This window comes from Heteronotia binoei, chromosome 11 (assembly GCF_032191835.1).
Source record: "Heteronotia binoei isolate CCM8104 ecotype False Entrance Well chromosome 11, APGP_CSIRO_Hbin_v1, whole genome shotgun sequence".
NCBI lineage: Eukaryota > Metazoa > Chordata > Lepidosauria > Squamata > Gekkonidae > Heteronotia > Heteronotia binoei.
This window is the reverse complement of record NC_083233.1, coordinates 84168128-84193528: the sequence shown is the minus strand read 5'-3', so window position 1 is coordinate 84193528 and position 25401 is coordinate 84168128. Positions and strand designations below refer to the sequence as shown.

General features: G+C 52.1%; 1 protein-coding gene across 1 annotated transcript in view; it reads right to left on the bottom strand.

Moving 5' to 3' along the window:
* Nucleotides 1–25401, bottom strand: part of MYO18B (myosin XVIIIB) — a 156822-nt gene that overhangs the window by 45181 nt on the left and 86240 nt on the right. The window contains 8 exon segments of the mRNA XM_060249021.1: nt 46–162; nt 951–1064; nt 15090–15245; nt 16194–16298; nt 17486–17596; nt 17893–18093; nt 18586–18709; nt 24984–25138. Of these exon segments, the coding sequence (XP_060105004.1) occupies nt 46–162; nt 951–1064; nt 15090–15245; nt 16194–16298; nt 17486–17596; nt 17893–18093; nt 18586–18709; nt 24984–25138 (1083 nt within the window).

Genomic DNA, 25401 nt, shown 5'->3' with positions numbered 1-25401 from the left:
ACACTGGCCAAGCCACCTGGAGGCTCACCGTGCCCCCCCCTGTACCTGGGCAATCAGGGCCTTGTGTTTGGCCATCAGCTCGTTCAGGTCTTCCTGGTCCTCCTCAATGCGCTTCAGGAGATCGGCTCGCTCATGCTGCAGCTGGTACAACTGTTCATCGACCTGAGGCAGAACAGAACACCGCAGGCTTCAGAAAGGAGGGACCGGCATGAGGGCACCACAACCTCTGGAGAGAGCAGCTGGATTCCCACAGGGACGAGCTGCAGAAGCCCTGGAAATCACGCCGTCTCTGAGGAGGCAGTGGAGCTGGGCTGCAGGGCAGGAACGGGCAAAGCACTTCTTGGGCACGGAGGCTGCCATGAAGTCAGGGTCGTGGCTCAGGAGTGCAGCATCTGGAATCTCTGCAAGGAGCTCTTCGGCCTGGTGGCTGAAGAAAGACCCTGCTCCAGACAACCAAAGATTTGTGAAGATCTGTAATTTTATTGATTTGATTGTATATTACTGTTTTAACGATTTACATCGTGTTGTTTTTATTGGTTGTTAGCCGCCTTGAGCCCATAATGGGGAGGGCAGGATACAAATCTAATAAAACAAATACATAAACAAACCAGGGAAGCCCCAAAAGTCCAGGAATGGCTCTGCCAAGCAGCTGAAACACGTGAAGTGCTGCAAGGAAAGGAGTCAGTCTCTCCCACAATGCCATTTCCCCAGAACCTCCTGGACGTTTACCTTGTTGGAGGCAACTAACCCACTGCCTGGATGTCTCTGGGATGTGTCTCCCCTCCCCTGGAAATCCCAGGGGGCATTTAAACCTGGAGGGGGGGACCACATGGGGAAATAAATCAACTTCCCCATCTCTGTGTTTGCACAGGAGAAAGGTTGCTGGATCATGGCCTTTGATTTGCCCCCTTGGGTCTTCATCCCGGAAACCGACCCCACGGGCCACCTACCAAATTCTTGTTGCGACTGATGGCCTCCAGCTCCGCATGGCGGTTCTCCAGCTCCTGGGTCAGCATCTCATGTGACTTCTGGGCCTCTGCAAACCTGGCCTCACTCTCTGCCCACTGCAAAGGACAAAAAGAGGCAGGGGATGACTTCACACCCCACTGGCTGCACCACACAGCAGAGTGAGTCCCATCTCGCTCCAGAATGCTGCCAACTCTTCCTCTCCCCACTCAGTCCAGTCCTCCTCGGAGGCCCTGCCATCTGAAGGCAGACCTGTCTCAAGTCAAGAAAGGGCCTTCTCTGTAGGGGCACCAGAACTTTGGAACTCCCTCACAACAAGATCTCTCCCTCTCCCTCTATCAGTGTCTTCCACCAGCCTACCCCAATAGCGGCTGCTGGCCCTCCTTCTAGTGTCCTTTGGTTATAGGTTTTTAATTGGATTATTTTGGAATGCCGACTGTATTTTAATTGCTCAAATGCTTTAATTGTTTTAATGTTTGCTGCCTTGTGGACTCTGATCAGGTGGAAAGGCAACATAAGCATATTTTAAATAAGGGGGGGGGGGTTTCAATAAATAAAGCCCCTCCCCAAATTGCAGCTGCGTCCCTTTCAAGGCAAGTTTCCCAAGGCAGGCCAAACGTCTTCTCTGGAAAGGCCAAAATATGGCAGGCGCTGGTGATGTGTACAAGGAGAACCTCCCCCTCCCTCTCCGCCTTGGAACTGGAAAGAGCCCCTGTCTCCTCGCTGTGTGCTTGGGCCCGCTTCTTGCGCCAGCCTCCCACTTTATCCTGCCGGTCGCCTGGCAGTTCTGGGCTCAGGCATTTGCCAAATGACGCAAGTCCCATGTAATTTGTGAAGATTACAGCAATTCACGAGGCAGAGTTTTACCACCACCGGTCTTCTTCCTTCACAGCATAAATTGCAGTTTGCAAATCGGAATGAGATACGGCACTTTTGCTACCTGCCCCTTCCCTGTCCTGGTCGGATCTGCTCCGAGCTTCTACAAAGGAGTAGGGGGCTTCCCCAAAAGCCCACTGGCAGCCCCAAGCCCTGGGGGAAGAGGGCCCCCCCTCACAGCCTCCAAGATTGGGAGGGGGGAAGGAGGCTGCCACTACTGTCAGCTCCGGCTTGTCTCACAACTCAGGCACCAGGGCCACCCCTCAAAAACAAACCAACCTTTCTGGGCGCTAAGAAAGTTAGCATGGCAGGGAAAGAGATTCTGTCTGGACTTCCATCTGACATACTGCTTTTCTACCTGCCCTCTGAGGATGGTGCTGAGGGCACACACAGCTCCCCTTTTCAGATACCCTTTTGGCTCTCTTGGGCCACAGACTCTCTAGCATTCTTTTGGGGGGGGGGGTCTCCCTTCTACATCGGTGGCCCCACTGATGGATCTCCTGATGGCGCCTGGGGTTTTTTTTGTCCCCCGTGTGACACAGAGTTTTCGTCTGGATGGGCCACTGGCCTGATCCAACAGGGCTTCTCTTATGTTCTTATGTGACACAGAGTGTTGGACTGGAGGGGCCACTGGCCTGATCCGACATGGCTTCTCTTATGTTCTTATGTGACACAGAGTGTTGGATTGGATGGGCCACTGGCCTGATCCGACATGGCTTCTCTTATGTTCTTATGTGACACAGAGTGTTGGACTGGATGGGCCACTGGCCTGATCCAACATGGCTTCTCTTATGTTCTTATGTGACACAGAGTGTTGGATTGGATGGGCCATTGGCCTGATCCAACAGGGCTTCTCTTATGTTCTTATGTGACACAGAGTGTTGGACTGGAGGGGCCACTGGCCTGATCCAACAGGGCTTCTCTTCTTTTCTTATGTGACACAGAGTGTTGGACTGGAGGGGCCACTGGCCTGATCCAACAGGGCTTCTCTTCTTTTCTTATGTGACACAGAGTGCTGGACTGGATGGGCCACTGGCCTGATCCAACAGGGCTTCTCTTATGTTCTTATATCCAAGAAACATGGAGCCATGATCCCAAGACAAAGAAGCCAGTCAAAATCAAGACAAGCATGGAGGGGGGGGGGGGGTCTGGGGGACTAGCTGAAGTCCTGTCCTTCAATTGGAGGACACAGAGGTAGTTAACTTAAAGATGAAGAATGATAGCAAAAACCACAGGAGCCTTGGTTGGCATCTAGGGAAGGGCTTCAGGCATTTCACACCCATCAGCTCACTAATCCACAGAAGAGCAACCCCTGCAAGGTAGGCCAGTATTATTATCCCTGTGGGGGAGACTGCAAAAGCTTCCCTAAAGCCCCCTGACTGTATTTGGGGTTGAAGAAGATTTGAATGGCTTACTTCCAAATCACAGAACTTGCTCTCTCCCTCACAATCAATGCCAGATGGGAGCTGGGTTGCCAACCCCTAGGTGAAACCTGGAGTTCTCCTGGAATTGCACCTGATTTCCAGACTAGAGAGATTAGTTCCCCTGGAGAAAAAGGCAATTTTGGAGGGCAGACTCTGTGGTAGACCATAGGAAGTTCTAGAGCAGGAATGGCCAAACTCACTTAAGAGCCACATAGAATAAACATCAGATGCTTGAGAACTGCAAGACATGAATGCCAGATGTTTGAGAGAAGGGAGGAAGGGAGGAAGGAAAATATGGGGGAGGGAGAGGTGAAAAGAAAGTTACTTTAAAGGCATTCTCTAAGCTGCCAACTGGCTTAGCTTGGAGAAGTGATTTAAAGAGACAAACGCCTTCTCCAAGCCCGCTGGTGGGGCAGTGGGTGTTCCGAGAGCCACACAATATGTGTGAAAGAGCCACAGTTTGGCCACCCCTGTTCTAGAGTAATATCACATCCTCTGTAAGCTTTGTCCTTTCCCCCAGTCTCCCCTTTCTTCAGCCACAGCACCAAAGGTCCACAAATGCCCCAAAACAGAGTCCGCAACCCTGGATGGGAGGCCTGGAACAGCGAAGCCAGGGCTGGGGGCTGACCACACCTGCCCCCCCCCTTCCAGATGCATTGCTGGTCAACAAGGCTTCCCTTGATGCTCCTTGGCAGCACTGCCAGAATACGCTGGGAACCTTGTCACTGAGAGGCCTGTCTTGTGCTCATCCCAAGAGGAAAAAGCTACCTGGGCCTCTGATCCAATCCCAAGAAAAGCCCCTCCTGAAGAAAGCAGCATCATCACCTGGAACCCCCCCCCCCACACACACACGCACTCTGCAAGACTCATGGAAAGACAAGGCAGCGTTTCCAAGAGTGGCAAAATTACTCTGGAAGCGATTCCGCTGCACCTACAGTAGGTCTGTTGCAACGGAACACCGTGTAATTTGCCATCGGTCCTGTAGGCGAGTCTCGGGGGAGAGTTTCAGCTTCGGTAGCTGCATAGCAAGCCACAGCAAATCCCTTTCCATGCACAAACTGAAAATAGCCTGGGCTTTTTATGCACAGCACTTCATAAACCATAATTGAAGTTTCCTCCCAAAGGGGCTCCAGGTGGGATCAGATATCAGGGGCAGAATTAGCAGCAGCCAACTCCACAACAGCAGCACCCTGCGGAAGACGGAGGAAGTCACCCTCCTTGGGTTTAATGCGCACCTTTTCTTGGAGAAGGATGCCGCACTTGGGGGGGGGGGGGGGTTGAGAGCAGGGACATTATCCAAAGGCATGTTATGTTCTGCTTCAGCACAAGCACCAAGAGCATCAGTCACACACACAATTGGCACAGTTGCACTCAAACTGCCCAAACTCATTACTATTACAAATGGGACCTCCATGGTCAGAGGCTGTTTACCCTGCCCTGAGCCCCAAAGGCAGGGGGCAATCAGTGGGAGAGAACTCTTGTCTCCCCCCACTGCTTATGGGATTTCTGAGGCATCTTGGCCACAGCTGGAAACAGAGTAGTCGTCTGGACAGCCCTCTCCACGGTCTGATCCAGCAGGGATCTTCAGATGTTCAAATGTAATGTGTCCAATTGCTAGTGCCACCAGCCACTGAGGGTCATATTTGAAAATAATTTAATGCATCAATACACCGTTCAGAAAACATTCTAAAGAACTTTTTTATTCTTAATGAGAATGAACACTTTATCAGACAAATAAAATCTGGAAATCTCAAGTACTTTTTTTGGCCCCAGTGTGCATTACCTTGCACTGGGTCATGTTGAACCTCAGTTGCCATGCTGATGCCCACTCGCCCAGCCTCAACAGACCCCTTTGGAGTGCCTCACAATCCTCTCTGGTTCTCACCCCCCTGAACAATTTCATAGGGAAAGCGTTCCATTCCTTTAATCATTCTAATCATTTAATCATTAATGCATCTTTTCTCCTGATGATGAGAAGTCCTACATTGTCTCCTGTTTCATCATCGTGCTTTGTGTGAGACCCCCAGCGGCAGCAGTACACAGCTGTAGCCCCTCCCCCCAGGTCTTTCATGTCAAATGCATGAACTACCTTGAGAGTATCTTTCTGGATATGCCAGCTGACCCACCGCATCCCAGCATGTCTTTGGAGATGCATGTTTTGTGAGCAAGGTATCCAGCGCCTGCTGCTCCAGCAGCAAATGAGATGGCTGCCTACACTCCATTTCTAAACAAGCTCCTTCCCATCACAGACAACCATGTCTCTTTGCCTATTACTGAAAACAAAAAGCTGAAGGAAAGGCCAACTCTGTGCTGGAGCAGCTTCTTCCCTTTTGCCTCCTCTTTGTTTTAAGCGGCTGAGTCCCGCACGTATTTCACCATCTCTCCCGCTTGGATTTGAACTTTTGTCCAGTTTCACACGGGTTAGAATCACAGAGTCAGAAGGGACCTCCAGGGTCATCTTTAAGTGGGTTAACAAAAAATCTTGCTTCATCTTTAACCCAGGTTACAAACACAATTATATTTATATCTGTATCTGACTGCAGTTTTTCTCTTTAAGTTGACTTCCTCTCTTGCAAAGCTGTTTCCCCCACACCCAGGCATACGGGTGCATATTCTCTCTCTCTCTCTCTCTTTCCTCCCCACTTCCTCTAAAAGAAAAATCTGCATAATGCAATTTTCCCACTTGGGAACAAACAAATTGAAATTCCCATCCAAGAGGATGCATTATGTATGAATAGATCAACAGCGTGAGGTTGGTAACGTTACACCATCTGTTAGGTACCTGTTTAAAATGGATGCTTCAGACATAGCAAAACACCACTAAAAGATAGTCTGGATTTTGATGAACATACAGAATGAAACCTTAGACTCCCCACCCCAATTCACTTCCCTCCACCCCCCCACGCCCCTCCTCCCCTTCCTTCTTAAGTTTACTGATGAGAACAATTTGCACTTAGAATGCTGACAGGAGAACAGGGAAAGGCGGTTCTTTTGCAGGTGTTTCTCCGCCAAATGACTTCCTGGCCCCCCTTTGCCTGTTGCAATCTCTTATAAGAGCCAGTGTTGTGATTTCCACTGTCATGTCTGCCCATCCACTTTGCAAAAGGAGGCTGTGGACAGACCAGATCTTAGTTCCGTCCACAAAGTGTCAGTCATCAGCAGAATGGGAAACCACACAGTCACGCAGCATGGGCCCCTCTGCCGCACACCCAAGGCTTCAGTTGAGGACAAGGGACATTCACAGATATCTCCCAAACTGAGAACACGCGGAGCTGCCTTCTACCGAACCAGATGCCCGTTGGTGTCTCTGGGCCTATGTTGTCTACTCAGACTGGCAGATGGTCTCCAGAGTCGCAGGCAGAGATGGGTCTTTCCCATCTCCTACCGCCTGGCCCTTTTAACTGGAGATGCTGCTGGGGATTGAACCGGGGACCATCTGCATGCCAAGCAGATGCTCTTCCACTGAGCCACAGCCTGATTAGACACCGCCCTCTTTTATTTCAGCATTACGGTTCTTCTCTCCTGCTTTAATATGAGCAGACTTGGGCAAACCCAGCAGCTAAGACAGAACCAGCACCTGTCTTTCTGGAACTTGGTGGTTCACTGCCACTGTACATGGAGACTCCAGTCTTGGGTAATAACTGTGGCTGGGACTAGCCTTCATGACAATGTCTATTCCCTTTTTGCTAGCATCTCATACCAGTGGGTTCCAAGGTTCTCAGACTGAGATCTTTCCCATCACCTCCTGCCTGGTCCTTTTAACTGGAAATGCCGGGGACTGAACCTGGGACCTTCTGCATGCAAAGCAGAGGCTCTGCCACTGAGCCATGGCTCCTTCCACACACTGGCAATGGCTCTTCAAGGTCTCAAGCAGAGGCTTTCCCATCACCTATTGCCTGGTCCTTATAACTGGAGATGCTGGGGATTGAACCTGAGACCTTCTGCATGTCAAGCAGAGTCTCTACCACTAAGCCATGACCAGAGTCTCTACCACTGACTCTTTTGAAAACAAAGAAAGCCATAACTTGTCCACCTGCCCCCTCTCAAGGGGTACTCAATCTCCACCAGCAAGGACCCAACCTTTGTGGGACATTGCCCAATTCCGCAAAGCCTGTAAGACTGTGCTGTTCCACCTTGCATTTGATGGTTAGTCATCAACTGGAATTAGCAACATCAAACCTGCAATGTCATTACCTAAGACATCAGATGAGAAGAATGGTTATAAAGTTTAATTGAATGCCACCAACTTAAATTATCCATTTAATCTTTTACTGAATGGCATGGAGATGAGCACCGGTTGTTTTAATTAAAGTTTTTATTGATCTTGTTTTATTGTCATATGTTGTGAGCCGCCCTGAGCCCGCTTGTCGGGGAGGGCGAGATATAAATGGAATAAATGAAATGAAACGAAACGAAACCTTTGCAACAGCCCCCTTCCCTCTCCTGGTTTCTGTGCAACAAACCTTCCATTTGTCACGCGCTCCCGGCTTCCATCCAAACCACAAGCACAAGGCTAAGCCTTGAGAAGCAGCCCAGATGTTCCTGGCCAAGGGCCTGGGCGAGCCGTGCTGATGCTGCCCGCGTCACCAGGTGTGGAGGCAGGTGGCCGCCTTTGCTGCCAGCCCTTTCTCGCAACAAACTGAAATGAAAGAGCAACTGGCATTTGGTAAAGGCCTTTGTCAAGGCATAACGAATGGCCCAATTAAGCAACTCATTTGTCTGGAGTGCCAAAGAGGGACCCAGCAGACGGGCAGGAAAGTGGCGTTCACCTCAGGAAAGACAGAGAGGTGAGTTCTCTCCGGGTTCACTTGAAAACCGAAGCACAGGGATGCTGTGGAACAGCACAGATGGCAGCAGGGGCTTCAGAGCAGTGCTGAAGATGAGCAAGAGCAGGCCCTGTGAATCATGGGGGAAGGAGGGGAGGATGACCTGGTGGGGATGGAGGACACACCTGAAGCTGCCAAAAGCTTTGGCTAAGGGGGGGGGGCAGTGGCAGCTGAGATCTGGGGCAGCCAGCACCGCTTCGGAGAACCTCCACTTCTGAAAACAGCAGCTTTCTGATCACTCTGGACTGAAGTGGAGGTTCTCCATCCATGGTGAGGAAAGCAAGAGCCTTGCCATTTCTGTGGGGCTGCTGCAAGAAGATGAAGAAGAAGATATTGGATTTATATCCCGCCCTCCACTTCAAAGAGTCTCAGAGCGGCTCACAATCTCCTTTCCCTTCCTCTCCCACAACAGACACCCTGTGAGGTAGATGAAGATATTGGATTTATATCCCGCCCTCCACTCTCAGAGCGACTCACAATCTCCTTTCCCTTCCTCCCCCACAACAGATACCCTGTGAGGTGGGTGGGGCTGAGAGGGCTCTCACAGCAGCTGCCCTTTCAAGGACAACCTCTGCCAGAGCTATGACTGACCCAAGGCCATTCCAGCAGGTGCAAGTGGAGCAGTGGGGAATCAAACCCGGTTCTCCCAGATAAGAGAGCTCTGGCTGACCCAAGGCCATTCCAGCAGGTGCAAGTGGAGGAGTGGGGAATCAAACCCGGTTCTCCCAGATAAGAGTCCGCACACTTAACCACTACACCAAACTGGCTCTCCACACCAAACTGGCTCTCCTGCACACATTGCACTTCACATACATCCCGTGTAGAGTTGCTCAAGAAGTGCCTCCTTTCCCATTTTTATGGGAGGGGCATGTTTTTTCTGACATAAAGGGGGATAGAGAAATGCCATCCACCCCCCTGAGCTTGCCCTCTGTGAGTTGGCTCCCAGCTCCAGACTCCAGAAAGGGAGGGGCAGGGAGGAGCCATCAAGCCCACCTGCAGATAACGTGAGTCCCCAAAGTGGGACAAGGGCTCCCCTTCTTAAGTCTCACTAGAATGCGCCCCCCCCCACCCCCGTGAAAGTACAGAGAAGGAAACAAATAAATATCTGGAATGGATCCTCCTCCTCTGTGCAGCTGAGAGAGTCCAGCTCAGGAGGAGAGATTAGGTGTCACACTCATTTGTTAAGAGGGCCAGATCTGCAACAAGACCTTGTTGGTCCGGGCCATGTCAGACCAGGCCACGTGTATACTTAGTTAAGATTAGGTAGCACAGAGATAGAAACTTTATAAAGGACACAGACCATTATTTTTTTTTTAAAAAAACCCAGTTAAAACACGCTTAAAACCTTAGGACTCTTTGGTCTTAAAGGTGCTTTCTTTGTATTTCTCTCATGGAATCCAAGGAACTGGGCAAAGGAAGCTCTGGCTCTTTCCTTCCTTCCCCAGGGGACCTGAAAGGGAAGGAGCCTCAACCAACAGAAGGAAGAGAGGCTTGGCTCAGTAGCTTTGCTGTGCGATTGAGAGAGCCTGGAAAAATAAGCTTTGCCTTTCTCCCTTCCTCCCCAAGGGAGGAACCTCAGCCAATGGAGAAAATAGAGGCTTTGTTCTGTAGCTCCTGTATGACTGAGCAAGCCTTGCAAAGCAAGCTGTGATGCAGCAGGAAGCAAGAGAGAGGGAGAAGGAAGCAGATGACAGCCAGTTGCTCGGGGGCCTGATAGGAGCCCTCTGGGGGCCTGATTCGGCCCCTGAACTGCATGTCTGACACGCCAAATCTAGACACAGATCTAGACAAGTTCTCTCCTGTTTTGGTCTTCTTCTCCTTGGTTGGGCCCAAGCCACAAAAGGCTGTGTTATACTGAGGTGCTCCATCTTGGAGGACCATGGGGAAAAGTCCTAACCGTCAGAACAAAGGTAATGCTGAACTTTAACAGCTTCAGCCTCAAGTCATACCAGCCTGTCCTATTGGAAGGTGAACAGCTCAAGATGGGCTGCCATGTTAGTCTGTCTGTAGCAGTAGAAAAGAGCCAGAGCCCACGAGCATCTTAAGTCTAACAAAATTGGTGGCTGCAGGGGGTGCACTTTTGTGAGTCGCTGCTCACTTCTTCATCAGTGACTCACAGAAGCTCCTCCCCTGCAGCCACACATTTTGTGAGACTTTAAGGTGCTCCTGGACTCTGGCTCTTCCCAATTTAAATGTGGCAAGTGCTGCGTGTAGGGACAGGGCACTGTGCTTTTTCACCTTTTTGCTCCCTTGCTTAGCACAGACCAAATGGATTCTTTTTATTCACTTATTAAAGTTTCTTATCCTTTGAACGCTCTAAGCCTGATCTCTGTAATGACACCACACCTATTCGACCTTGCTCTCTGGACTGCGGCAAGGGGGAGTAGCAACGGGGGACCTCACTGACTGTGGAGCGCAGATGCTCGAAGCGGTGAAGTTGCTCTCAGTCACATGGCTCTTTTCACCTCAGCTCCTGCCAGCTGCACCCTGTAGAGGGGGAAATGGCCAAGGGGAAGGAGTTGCAGCAGGAGACGGAGGGCAGGCAAAAGGCCAGCACCCCTCTCCTAGCTGAAAACCATAAGAACATAAGAGAAGCCATGTTGAATCAGGCCAATGGCCCATCCTGTCCAACACTCTGGGTGTTTTCGCACTCACCTTCAGCCGGCGCCGCGACCCTCTTGACGACGGAGGATCTGTGCTGATTTCCCACACGAAGCGCTGGAGCAACCAGAAGAGCCGCCAATTTCCGGCGCGAAGCCCGCTCAAACGCAAATCGCCAGGAAGCAGGAAAACGCTTGAGCGGGCTTCGCGCCGGAAATTGGCGGCTCTTCTGGTTGCTCCAGCGCTTCGTGTGGGAAATCAGCACAGATCCTCCGTCGTCAAGAGGGTCGCGGCGCCGGCTGAAGGTGAGTGCGAAAACACCCTGTGTGTCACATAAGAACCTAAGAGAAGCCATGTTGGATCAGGCCTATGGTTCCTCCAGTCCAACACTCTGTGTCACATAAGAACCTAAGAGAAGCCATGTTGGATCAGGCCAAAGGCCCATCCAGTCCAACACTCTGTGTCACATAAGAACATAAGAGAAGCCCTGTTGGATCAGGCCAATGGCCCCTCCAGTCCAACACTCTGTGTCACATAAGAACCTAAGAGAAGCCATGTTGGATCAGGCCTATGGTTCCTCCAGTCCAACACTCTGTGTCACATAAGAACCTAAGAGAAGCCATGTTGGATCAGGCCAAAGGCCCATCCAGTCCAACACTCTGTGTCACATAAGAACATAAGAGAAGCCCTGTTGGATCAGGCCAATGGCCCCTCCAGTCCAACACTCTGTGTCACATAAGAACATAAGAGAAGCCCTGTTGGATCAGGCTAGTGGCCCCTCCAGTCCAACACTCTGTATCACATAAGAACATCAGAGAAGCCCTGTTAGATCAGGCCAATCCCATGCATTATCTTGTAAACCTCTATCATGTCACCCCGCAGGCGACGTTTCTCCAAGCTAAAAAGTCCCAAGCGTTTCAACCTTTCTTCATAGGGAAAGTGTTCCAGCCCTTTAATCATTCTACTTGCCCTTTTCTGGACTTTCTCCAATGCTATAATACCCTTTTTGAGGTCCATCCAGTCCAATACGCTGTGTCACATAAGAACAGAAGAGAAGCCCTGTTGGATCAGGCCAATGGCCCATCCAGTCCAACACTCTGTGTCACATAAGAACAGAAGAGAAGCCCTGTTAGATCAGGCCAATGGCCCATCCAGTCCAACTCTCTGTGTCACATAAGAACATAAGAGAAGCCCTGTTGGATCAGGCCAATGGCCCATCCAGTCCAACACTCTGTGTCACATAAGAACATAAGAGAAGCCATGTTGAATCAGGCCAATGGCCCATCCTGTCTAACACTCTGGGTCACATAAGAACATAAGAGAAGCCATGTTGGATCAGGCCAATGGCCCATTCAGTCCAACACTCTGTGTCACATAAGAACATAAGAGAAGCCATGTTGAATCAGGCCAATGGCCCATCCTGTCCAACACTCTGTGTCACACGGTGGCCAAAAAAACCAGGTGCCATCAGGAGGTCCACCAGTGGGGCCAGGACACTAGAAGTCCTCCCACTCTTGCCCCACAAGCACCAAGAATACAGAGCATCACTGCCCCAGACAGAGAGTTCCAACAATACACTGTGGCTATTAGCCACTGATGGACCTCTGCTCCAGATGTTGATCCAATCCCCTCTTGAAGCTGTCTACGCCCATTCTCCTCCTCAAGTGACTTTTGAGCTAAGCATTGACACACACATACGGTTTTCACGCCAACAGCTAGGGGTGTGCATTTGGTTACGTCTAATGCAAAACAATGCCCAAATTTCCTTTTTGTTTTGTATGGGAAATGTTCAGACTGAAACCAAACAAGGAACTTTGGGCCTGTCTCAGATCAGAAATATCTGAATGTGCCCCCCTGCACACAATGGTGGGCAGCACGGGCTTTCTGCCAAGCAGCAACGCGACCCCACCCCCACCCCCTCTACAGGCCAGGTGGAAGCAGAGCTGACTGAAGTCCCGTGCCTCCAGAACAGCACAATTTTTGCTGGAAGTAAGAAAGATGGATTATTTTCAGAACTCTCCCCAGCGATCATTTCTAAGACCATTGAGACAGTTTGTGGGAATCCATTCTGGTAAGCGCCTGTTCTCACACACCTCTGTGGTGTTGTACCCAGATTGCTGGCTAGTATTGGAATAAAAGACTCTGAGCAGAAGTCAAAAACTTAAATTCAGAAGGGGCCTTAAACGTGCCTGCACTTCAAAACAACATTTAATGGAACATTCTGCCCTGCTAAGGGGAGCCCCCAGAAGCCCTTCCCTGCACCTCTGCTCTGCAGAAGGCCTTTCCCCCTGCCAAACCGAGCATCACTGGGTGCCTCCAAGGGAGAGGGAGAAAGAGCCCTCTCCGTCCACCTTCTCTTCCTCATGCCTCATTTCATAAACTTCTACCGCTTTCCCCTTCTTGTCCTGTCTTCTGAACTGAAATCCAAGACACAGGAGAGGTCGATCACCGTGACCACCACGCCAGCACTCGGCAAGCATTTCCCCCCTTTCAGATCCATCTCTCTTCTCCCCGTGCACTTGGCCTGGAGTCAGAATCTGCCATCTTTGAGGGGGATGAATGGGGCAAACTGAAGAGCTGAGGCAGAGTCCTCCTGGGCTATATGCTGCTCTGGTTGCTACCTCACAAAACAAGGAAGCCTTCAGAAGCCTCCTTGTTCTCTGACAGCAGATGTTGACAGCAAAGCCCAGCGATTCCAACTGGGTAGAAAGGCAGAAAACACACTGGGAAAGGAGCAATTAGCACAGGCCATGGAAATAAAGACAGAAAACAATCTATTTAACTAATTGCCTTAATTAAAATCTAAATGCTTCCTGAGAAGGATTCCTGTCAGCACTGAAGGCTCTTTTTTAAAAGAACAGGTTGATGGGTTTAAATCTTAATTCTTAGCAGCGAGCTCCCCCCCCCACCCCCCCACCCCAGTTGCCTGTCTGTCTGTCTGTGCGCACTGCCCTGTAACACAAGGAAGAACCAGGGGTTGGTACCAAGCAAAACTGAGATCCATTCCTGCCACTTCACCAGCTCAGTGAAACAATGTGTGTGTTTGGGGGGGGGGGAAGAGATGCAGAATGGATGTCTTATTGCTAAGGAAAGATGGCTTCCTAGCTGGTGGAGGAGCACCCCCCACCCACCCACCCGGGGCCAGCCTCTTGCATCACAAATAGGGAGTTGGAAACGTCTATTTTCCAACTGCTCCAAGGCAGACTAGCTGGGCTTGAATTGCAGTGCTGTTATCCTGCCACCCTTTCCCCAGAAGCAGGGAAGAGACCAGTCCACACCTCTGACCCTTTCCTTCTCTCCTTTGCAAGAAGGAAGCCGCCTTCGGCAGGAGAACAGACAGCCTTTCCTTCTGAACTGGCTACAGAAACCAAGCAATTTTATGACTGCAAGTTCACAGGAGAGCAAACTGCTGCTCTTTGGAATGAGCAGAAAAAGAAACCTATAAATATTGTTAATGACATGACTTTGCTCTCTCACGTGGATTCCCAGAGAACAAAACTCTACAAATCCCCTCCTGATCTCTGGCACACACAAACACTGTCAATCTGGAGATGGTGCGGAAGACCAGCTTGGACTCCTGGCCCACCTGATCATGCAAGGTGGCCAAACCAAGTTGAAGCTCGGGAGGGGGGGGGGGGTCTCTAGCTGGAATGTCCTGCTCTGGCTGCCGGTGGGTCTCCAGATCTCAGGCAGTGGAGAACCTTTGACCTCCAAGCCTTCCTCAAAAGGTGAAGCCTCGGCCCTTCTGTGGGCGTTCAGCCACCCAGGCCCCTTGAAGGCTGTAACCAAGCAACAGAAAGTGTGGCCTGCCCACAGCCTCCCCTGCAAGCAGCAACCCATGAACTAGGCCCGGGCAGGAAAATGCCTCTCTGCCCAAAGGTTCCCAAGGAGATGCAGAGGAAACTCTCCCCCGCAGCCCCCATGGCCCTGGGCAAGAGCCACAGCTTTGGGTCCGCCTGCTTTTGCTTTCCAGTCTTCTCCTGCAAGGTTACCCCCCTGGCCACCTCCCTGGTTGTGACAGCAGGTTTTCAACCTCGTTTCTCCACCTGCTACTTTTCACTGGAGGAAAAGTGAGACAGGTGGGGAAAGGGGGGCTGCAAAAGTGCCAGGGAAGACCAGGGCTCCTGGGGGCCTTCGGCCGGGCAGGGGGGAGCAAAGGATTCATGAAGAAACCTGCACGAGCAAGCGGGCAAAACCATCTGGCTTCCCGGAGCTTGCAACTCATTTGAGGTTAACCGTGAGAAATGCAGGCCGAAGATGGGGCAAAGGGCAACTGGCAGGCAGGTCTGCCTCTGGCAAGCAAGGCAGCTGGCTGTGCTGCTGGGTGAAGAAGTCCTTGCTGCGGTGGGGGGGGGGGGTGGAGTTAGGGAGGTCCCTGAACCAACTCTCCTCCCACCTGGCCACGAAGCTTCTCCAGCTCCTCTTTGCTCCCCAGCGGACCGGCATCTCCCCCGGCAGTGGACAAGAGAAGCTGCACGTCAGCCAGCAGAGCGTGGGTCCTCTTCAGGTCGCGCCGGAGCCTCTTCTCCACATCAAAGTCCCGGTGACCGATCTGGGAGGGGGGGCAATGAGACAAGTCACATTTCTGCTCCCTGGAGAGACAGCCCTCCCCCGGCAGGAGGGGGCCTTGCAGGGGCTTCATGCCGCTGCTCCCTGCAGGGTCAAGGAACAAGAGTCAGGCTGCTTTTCACTGCCCTCCTCCCTGGGGGAGCGGACTGAGCTCTCCACCCTGCCCCCCACCAAGGGTCCTGCAGTCAACCTCTGGATCTGGGGACCCAGCAAGGCTTTGCACAGATGGCACAATTCACACATTACAAAACCCACAGGGACTTCCCACCAGATGTGTCTCTGGGGCCCCATGCTCAAAACTCAGATCCCTGGAATGTGCAGCCCCAAGGAGGATCGGGACTGTGGACCATGGAGAGAGGGGGCTTAAATCCACACCCACCCACACACCCTTCTCCCAAAGGCAAATGGAGAAGCCACCATTTGCCTCGCTGGGGTAACGTACGTGTAACTCCTCAGCACATGCAAGTTTCTCCACAGGGCTGTTTCAGATGGAGAAAATGGTGTGGTGGGGAAGACTTAAGGCCCCCTGTTCCTGTGTGCCGTGGCCCTGATCCAAAAGGACCTGCACATGCCTGAAAGCTGAGTTCCAAACTCCCAGAAGACGTCTGGCTGAGGCTAGTCTGGGGGCCACAAGGACAGCCTGATCTGTCTGTCAGTGTTGAGGCTGCCTGCTCCAGAGTCAGGCTCTTCATCCATCCAGAGGCCTTTCTCAGCAGGTGAGATCTGAGATGCCAGGGGCGGAATTGGATCCTTCCATACACAGAGCTGCTGTGGCACTGCTGCCCTCATTCCCTCTCATGCCCGGTGGGCTCTCAGCCTTGCAAGGAGAGGGGAGCCGTGGCAGGCTTCTGCTGGCTTGAGAGGTGGCCCAGACCGGCCAGCAGGTGCCTCCTCCTTGCCCAGGGGCTGCTGGTTGCCAGCCGTGTCCTACCTGGTCACACAGGGTGGCAATGAGGCCTTCCAGGTCCTGCTTCTCGCGGAGGATCGTCTGCTTCTCGTCGCCCTCCTGCTCGCACTGCATCTCCAGCTGGCGGAGCTGCAAAGAGGCCAGGCCCAGAGGGGAGGCAGCCTTAGTGGACCCCACTGGGCTTGCCGGGCAACACCCAGGCCGGAAAGGGCCTCTGGAAGCTGCTCTGAGGCCAACGCTGGGAAGTGGGGCACCAATAGAGGGCAGCCAGGCCAGACAACACCCGGCCCCCTGTCTGCTGCTCTCCCGCCTCGTAAGCCAGAGAGGGTCTCAAAACCCACCCCTCTGGAAGCAGGGCCAGGCCCCAGCACCTCTCAGCAGGCACCCGCAGGGCCAGGCCCCACACGTGCTCTGAGCTTTCCCCATTTGCTTCCGTGGGGGAGTCCTGGCTCCAGCAACCGCCCACTCAGGATGGCGCTCCAGGGCCAAGAGAGGCCAGCTGGAGGCAAGCAGGGCCAAAGGCACGAGCCCTCCCATCTCGCTCACACCCAGCCCAGCCCTGGCATGCCGAGGGAGACTGTCTCTGTGCACGGAGGCTACATTGAGATGCAGCTTCTAGTCACTGATAAGGTCTATATAGCGTGAATTCTTTCAAGTGACCCTAAGCGAGTGGTAGCAACAAGGTCTTGGCAAGTGAGCTCCATACCAGCTCAAAGGGCAGCCATCCGGCATAGGTGCAGGAAACCACCCCCGGGTCTCTCTTGCCTCAGGCAGAGAAAGGTCTTTCCCATCCCCTCTGACCCAATCCTAGTTTCAACTAGGGAGGCTCCCGGGAAGAAGAAGAAGATGATATTGGATTTATATCCCGCCCTCCACTCCGAAGAGTCTCAGAGCAGCTCACAATCTCCTTTCCCTTCCTCCCCCACAACAGGCATCCTGTGAGGTGGGTGGGGCTGAGAGGGCTCTCACAGCAGCTGCCCTTTCAAGGACAACCTCTGCCAGAGCTCTGGCTGACGCAAGGCCATTCCAGCAGCTGCAAGTGGAGGAGTGGGGAATCAAACCCTTTTCTCCCAGTTAAGAATCCGCACACTTAACCACTACACCAAACTGGCTCTCTATTAGAGCTCTGGCTGACCCAAGGCCATTCCAGCAGCTGCAAGTGGAGGAGTGGGGAATCAAGCCTGGTTCTCCCAGGTAAGAGTCCACACACTTCACCACTACCCCAAACTGGCTCTCCAATTGAACCTGTGACCTTCTGGAGGCCAAGCAGATGCTCTGCCCCTGAGCCGCAGCTCCCCTCCCTCTCCCCAGTGTACCCGTTTCTGGCAGGACTGCCGGACGTCCTCCAGCTCTTCCTCTTTGTCCTCCAGCTCCTTCTGGTGAAGCTGCTTCATCCGCTCAATTTCCAGTTCCAGTCTCAGGTGCAGCTGGAGGGGAGCCAGGAAGACAAGTGGGCTGAGCACTGGGCAGGGGCTGCTGCCAAAGGGACGGGCAGCTTTGCAGACGTTGGTGGGCTGTGATCTTGGCAGGACGGGGGGGTGGGGCAGAGATAGAGACTTGCCGAGGCCTCCCCCTGAGCACATGACGGAGAAGAGGTCCGGACAGGGCGTCCCCCTGCAGCTGCTCCGTTGGGCCTCTGGCGCAATGGGCTGTGCTGCTGCTTCACGCGGAGCCAGAGACCTGGCCGGGGGTGCCCCCTTCCTAGCCCTGCAGCTCCCCTTACCTGTTCCAGCTGCTCAATGGTGCGCAGTTGGCTGCTCAGCTCCTGCTGCTGCTCGGCGGCACTGGACTCCAGGTCCCAGAGCTTCTTCCGGAGAGCCCCCACGGCACCAGGGTCCAGGCCGCTGGAGGCGCTGAGCTCCTGCACACGGGCGCCCAGGACTGTGACCCGCTGGCTGAGGCTGGCCTTTTCAGATTCTCTTTCCTGGGGGCATGGAAAAGGTGGCAGGCAGGGAAGGGTTTGGCCAGCGGACCACGTCAGGAGGAAGATTTTTGTTTGTTTGTTTTAAATGTTGAAGTTCTAAAGCTGGAAGACACCTTGCCAAGTTCCATCAGACGGGTTTTCAGCCCGACTCCCTTCAAAGCACAACGTTCCCTCTAACCTGCAGAATCTTGTGAGCAAAAGTTCTACTTTGTGAGCTCCTGGCATTGAAGTGGGAAGCCCCTGCATCAATGACTGTGCTCTGGGGTCCTCCTTCCTGAGCTGAGACAAAAATCTGTGCGCTGGAGGCTAAAAATCTGTGAGCTGGCTTGCGCCGACTCAGCTCAGAGGAACACTGGGCATCACCCACGCCAATATCTTGATGCGCTCCACCCAAGGAGCCGGCGGGTGGCCTGGTGCTTCAGCCCTGCAGTGACCCCACGGCACAACTGTGCCCCCCCTTGCAGAATTCCAGATGTGCCCCTCCCCCCTTACCTCCAAGTGCTGCCGCAGCTTGGCCAGCTCGTACTGCAGGCCCGTGTTCTCCAGCACCACTTTCTCACGCAGGCTCTTCTCAAAAGCAGACTCCCCCAGGGCCTGGGCCAGCTGCAAGTCAAACCTGCCAGAGCAGAAGCATTCCGTGGGTCCTCCAGCACCCACCTCCAGAGCCCCAGGAGATGGCCACCCCCAGCACCTCCCCCGGAGAGATCAGGGGATTCACTGCTGGAGCCAGAAAAACCAGAACCGGATCTGCGGCTGACAGAAGGCCCCGCTGGGCCAGCCAGACAAAGCCAGATGCCTCCAATCAGACCCCTGCAGCCTGCCTGTTCCTTTGGAGGTCCTGCTTGGCTCTACGAAGCCCAGCTTCCAGGGTCAGGGCTGGAGCAGGGCCTCTTTCAGGGTGACACCTCTATGATGCAGCACAGCCTCCTCACCTGGCACCACATTAAGACACAAGTTTGCTGGCTTTGCTGCGGGGGGTGGGGTTTGAACTTCCTCTGTATTGCACTTATTGCTTGGTTACTATTTATTTTATTTTATTTAGTGAACTTATATTCCACCCTTTCCCATAACGGGCTCAGGGCGAATCACAGTATAAATTAGACAATAAAAACCTACAAGTCAAATTTAAAGCAATATAATAAAACCAAACAGAAGGACGATAAAACGAAGTAAGGTGCATCACCGGCGGAAAGGGCACATTTCACAAAGTACAATAGCTTTTGGTCCAAGAAGAAGTGACGATGTTAATAGTCAGATTCAGCCCCTCAACAAGGCTGTGGAGCCTGACGCCACAACCAGGGAGGCCAACTGGTGGGTGGAACAGGGCACCCGCTGCCTCATCCAAAAGCCTGTGGAACAGTTCCGTCTTACTGCTTGCAAAATGGCAGCAGCTCAGGTAGGGCCTGGATCTCCATAGGGAGCTGATTCCCCCAGGCAGGGGCCAGAGCCGAAAAAGCCCTGGACCTGGTTGAGGTGAGACGGACGTCCTTCGGGCCAGGGGGGGGGGTCAGGAGGTGCTGTGCAGCAGACCGCAACACCCTCCAGGGTGTATATGGGGAAAGGCGGTCCCTCAAGTATGTCGGTCCCAGGCTGTGTAAGGCTTTGAACGTCAGTACTGAAACCTCAAAGTGGATCCAGTACACAACAGGTAGCCAGTGCAATTGGCGCAGCACCGGCCGAATGCTTGCCCAGAAAGGCTACTGCTGCCCACCCCTCCTTCCCCATCCCTTCCCGTCGTCTCACCCCTGCACCTCCCTGCCACGCCTCCTCCTCCCTCCGTTCCCCACCCCGTGTGGATTTTCAAGCTGGAACCGGCTCTAGTGCCGCGTTCCGACTATCTAAAGCACCCCCACGTGGATGGCTGGAACGGCGGGTAAAACCGCTCCGCAGGGCGTTCTCACAGTCTTTCAGGACCGGAGTCCTGACAGCGCAGCCTTGCTGTTGCTGACTCCTCCCCTCTCCCCACTTCCTGGATGGGAGAGGAGTCAGCGACAGTGAGGCTGCGCTTTCAGGACTCCGGTCCTGACAGACTGTGAGAGCGGCCCCACGGCATGGTTTTACCTGCCATTCACAGCGGGGGGTGCTTTAGATAGCCAGAACATGGCGCTAGAGCCGATTCCGGCTTGGAAATCCACACGGGGTGGGGAACAGAGGTAGGAGGAGGCACAGGGGGCAAACTAGTGGAGTTTGCACAAAGGGCTCCTCAAGAGAAGCCCTCCGTGCAAACAGGGCCATCTGCTCCCCCCCCCCCGAATTCTTACCTCAGGGGCCCCTCCACCCCAAATTTTCTCGCTACGGGCCTGCCATAGGGTCCAAAGACCTCACAGCCTACTAGTTGACAGTAGACTAGGAACAGTTCTTTCCCAAAGCCAACCCCTTTCCTCTTCTGCGATCATCATCTGCAAATCTTTTTCCCATTTTCTAGTATAGCTCAATGAACTACTGTTCCTATTAACTATCCAAAAAAGCAATAGTGCAATAGCATCTTTGACATTACTGGAAAACAATAACTCAAAAAAACTTTTAGATCGTAAACTTGCGTATATCTTTAAAAGTTAATGCATTTGAATGTCTGATTTTGGGGGGGGGGGGCTGAAATAATGGGGGTTTTATCTCCACCCATATTTATCATCACCTCTTCATATGATAATATATATTGACCTATAGTTAATGCCTCTAAAGTATCAAAATTATTTTTTCTCCTGGTTTGGAGATTACCTAAATTAGACAGATCTTATATCTGTTCATTAAAGAATACTGATGTCATTGGTGACAATTCCGGACTAAAACTACCCTTTAACTTACACCAAACTGCCATTACTGAATATATAATAGGATTAGCCCAAGTTGCCTTCTCATACCAGATCAGATCTTTCCATTTAAAACCATCTTTAAGAAAAGTTTCCAAATATTGATTTTCTTTCTCATATCTGCCACCATTCCATTTCCTGTTTAAATCTGCAGCTTTTCTTCTAAATGTACCTTTGATAGGCTTTGAATATGTCTTGTTTCACTGGCCAAGTTACTTCTGTGATTATATTTAATCTGAAAAAAACCATCTGTACTTGTTAATTCCTGAACTTCTTCTCTTTTCAAAAGTCAGCTTCCAACTTCCAACAATTGGGACAGCTTCTAGCCACTTTCAGATATTTTATTGCTGTTGTTAATTATGCATTTTTATCTGTTCTGAGTGTTGCTGTATAATCATAGACAGCCTCCAGTTCAAAGAATTAGAAAGCTGGGGGAGAGCTCCCTTGCCCAGCGGAGGGGGGGAGCAGTGAGACTGCCGTCCCAGAGGGACCTGTCTTGATTTACTTAGAAAATATCCCCAGAGAAGCTGCAGCTTACAGTTCTCATAAAACTGGCTAGAAGCAGACTGCAAAAACCACTATAAAAGCTCACTTTTAATTAATAGCCTGGGTAAAAAGAAAGGTTTCGCGAGGCGCCTCGAAGAGAGTGGGGCAATTTGCTCAAAATGCTGTGATAAATATCGATCTTCAAACACGCAGCCTCCAAGAACTTCTGCCAAAGTTGAACGCTTTCCAATAATGGGAGGAAATCTGAATGATTTGATTAGATTAGCAATTCATGACCTTGCCATTCATAATTCATGATGTTGTGATCTAAAATTCAGCGTAAAACTCTGCGCCTCTGATGAGCGGACTTGGAGCTTCGGCATCTTTAACAAAACCCATGTTGACAGGACGGGCGGGCAGTGCCAGCCAGCAGCAAAGTGCGGAGTTGGGGGGGGGGGACTTGAATTGGGAGCAGAAGGGCTCAGAGCAGGAAGACGGCAGCAGGTGGGAGGCTGCAGAAGGAACAGGCAAAGCAGGACCAGGCAAGAGGGAAAGTCAGGAGACAAGGCAGGCAGAGGGGCTGCCAACACAAGCCCCCGGGCAGTCCGCATTGGCACAAGTCAGAGGCACTCCTGGCAAAACTAGCAGAGGGGGCAGCAGGGCAATAGGAAGCCCTGGTCTATGTCAGGCCTTCCTATTGTAGTTTTATTGAACTGTCAATGTAGTTTTATTGATTGTATGACTAATGTATGAAATAATGCTGTTAGCCGCCCTGAGCCTGCTCCGGCGGGGAGGGCGGGATACAAATAATTTTTGTTGTTGTTGTTGTTGCTGGTCTAGAGCTGCAATGGACAGGGGGAGTGCAGGGAAACACTTGAGGGAACCACCAGCAACCCCAGAAAATAACCAGAAGGCAGTCCGGTTAAACATAAGAGAAGCTGCGCTGGATCAGGTTAATGACCATCCAGTCCAACACTCTGTGTCACCCAGTGGCCAAACCCAGGTTTCATCAGGAGGTCCATCAGTGGGACCAGGACACTAGAAGCCCTCCCCCTGTTGCCCCCCAAGCACCAAGAATACAGAGCATCCCTGCCCCAGACATAAAAAGATAAGAGAAGCCATGTTGGATCAGGCCAATGGCCCATCTAGTCCAATACTCTGTGTCACACAGTGGCCAAAAAACCCAGGTGCCATCAGGAGGTCCACCAGCCAGGCCAGAAGTCCAGAAGCCCTCCCACTGGTATCCCCTCCCCCCAGCACCAAGAATATACAGCATCACTGCCCAGGCAGTGTTCTATCTCTACCTTGTGGCCAGTAGCACCGATGGACCTCTGCTCCCTATGTTTATCCAGTCCCCTCTTGAAGCTGTCTATGCTTGTAGCCACCACAACTTCCTGTGGCAGTTACGCTTTAATTACTCTTTATGTGAAGAACTTCCTTTTATCCATTCTAACCTGACTGCTCAGCAATTTCATCGAATGCCCACGAGTTCTTGTATTGTGAGAAAGGGAGAAAAGTACTTCTTTCTCTACCTTCTCCATCCCATGCATAATCTTGCAGACCTCTATCATGTCACCCCTCAGTCGATGTCTCTCCAAGCTAAAGAGCTCAGGGCAAGTGTCCTGACCCCTTATCCATTTTGGTTGTCCTTTTTTTGCACATTTCCCAATGCACTGGGGATGGGAAGTGCCTCAAATCACTGTTGACCTTTGGTGACCCTGTGGGGCTTTCCAGGCAAGAGTTTTCAGAGGTGGCTAGCTGTTGCCTGCCTCTGCATCCTGACCTTGGTATTCCTCAGAGGTCTCACATTCAAGGACCAACCAGGGCTGACTCGGCTTAGCTTCTGAGTTCTGGTGAGAGTGGGCTGGCCTGGACCATCCAGGTCAGGGGAGGTTAGCACTTACCAGTTTCAATCTGGTTCAGAAGTCTGCCCACTTAGTGGAATTATCAAGGAAGTATTATCAAGGAAGTGATGCTCTGTATTCTTGATGCTTGGGAGGCAACAGTGGGAGGGCTTCCAGTGTCCTGGCCCTACTGGTGGACCTCCTGATGGCACCTGGTTTTTTTTTGCCACTGTATGCCACAGAGTGTTGGACTGCAGGGGCCATTGGCCTGATCCAACCTGGCTTCTCTTATGTTCTTATGTGACACAGAGTGTTGGACTGGATGGGCCATTGGCCTGATCCAACATGGCTTCTCTTATGTTCTTATGTGACACAGAGAGTTGGACTGCAGGGGCCGTTGGCCTGATCCAACCTGGCTTCTCTTATGTTCTTATGTGACACAGAGTGTTGGACTGGATGGGCCATTGGCCTGATCCAACAGGGCTTCTCTTATGTTCTTATGTGACACAGAGTGTTGGACTGCAGGGGCCATTGGCCTGATCCAACATGGCTTCTCTTATGTTCTTATGTGACACAGAGTGTTGGACTGGATGGGCCACTGGCCTGATCCAACAGGGCTTCTCTTATGTTCTTATGTGACACAGAGTGTTGGACTGGATGGGCCACTGGCCTGATCCAACAGGGCTTCTCTTATGTACTTATGTGACACAGAGTGTTGGACTGCAGGGGCCATTGGCCTGATCCAACATGGCTTCTCTTATGTTCTTATGTGACACAGAGAGTTGGACTGCAGGGGCCGTTGGCCTGATCCAACATGGCTTCTCTTATGTTCTTATGTGACACAGAGTGTTGGACTGCAGGGGCCATTGGCCTGATCCAACATGGCTTCTCTTATGTTCTTGTGTGACACAGAGTGTTGGACTGCAGGGGCCATTGGCCTGATCCAACATGGCTTCTCTTATGTGACACAGAGTGTTGGACTGGAGGGGCCACTGGCCTAATCCTACAGAGCTTCTCTTCTGTTCTTATGTGACACAGAGTGTTGGACTGGATGGGCCATTGGCCTGATCCAACATGGCTTCTCTTATGTTCTTCTGTGACACAGAGTGTTGGACTGGATGGCCATTGGCCTGATCCAACAGGGCTTCTCTTATGTCTGGGAAGGTAATGCTTTGTATTCTTGGTGCTTGGGGAGGCAACAGTGTGAGGGCTTCTAGTGTCCTCGCCCTACTGGTGGACCTCCTGATGGCACCTGTTTTTTGTTGGCCACTGTGTGACACAGAGTGTTGGACTGAAGGGGCCACTGGCCTGATCCACATGGCTTCTCTTATGTTTGAGACAGTGATGCTCTGTATTCTTGGTGCTTGGGGGGCAACAGTGTGAGGGCTTCTAGTGTCTTGGCCCCACTGGTGGACCTCCTGGTTTTTTAGCCCCTGTGTGACACAGTGTGTTGGAATGGATGGACCATTGGTCTGATCAACATGGCTTCTCTTATGTTCTTAAGTAACCCTGTTTTCATCACCCCAAACTCAGGTGGACAGTGGATTGAATTCTTCCCCACGGATGTACAGCTGCAGAAGTCCGGTCCCCTCATGCAAGACATGAGGGAGGGAGAGTGAGAGGCCAAAAAGGAAAGAGAGATGCCAGGGAAATCCCTCCTCCTGGACCAGAGCCTGGCCGAGTGTGAGCCCTCTCCACCAGGGCCTGGAGAAGGCTCCTCTCCTCCCCTCCCCCCCTCGCCAAGCCTTACTTTTTCTGCTTCTTCTCCAGCTCGTGGCTGCGGCTCTGCTGGCTCTCCATCAGGACTCGGGTGTCTTCCAGGTCACAGGTCAGCTGCTTGCACTTCCTCTTCAGCTGCAGCACCCCCCGCTTGGCCCCCTCATAGGCTTTCTGGGCCCCACTGAGCTGGAAAAGGGCAAGTTTCTGGGTCAGCAGTGAGTGCGAGAGAGGCATCCATGGGCTGTCACACATTAGCCCATGCTGTGTTTCCAGTAGTGGCTGATGCTGCTGGAAGTTTCAAGCATGGCGTGAAAGAAGGTAGCCTGCCTTTGCCCAGAAGTGGCACTCAGAGATAGACTGCCTCTGAGCATGGAAGCTCCACCATCTCACGTTAACAGATTGTAGTTCTTGTCTGCCACTAATAGGGTCTGTGTGGAAGCTCTGAAACA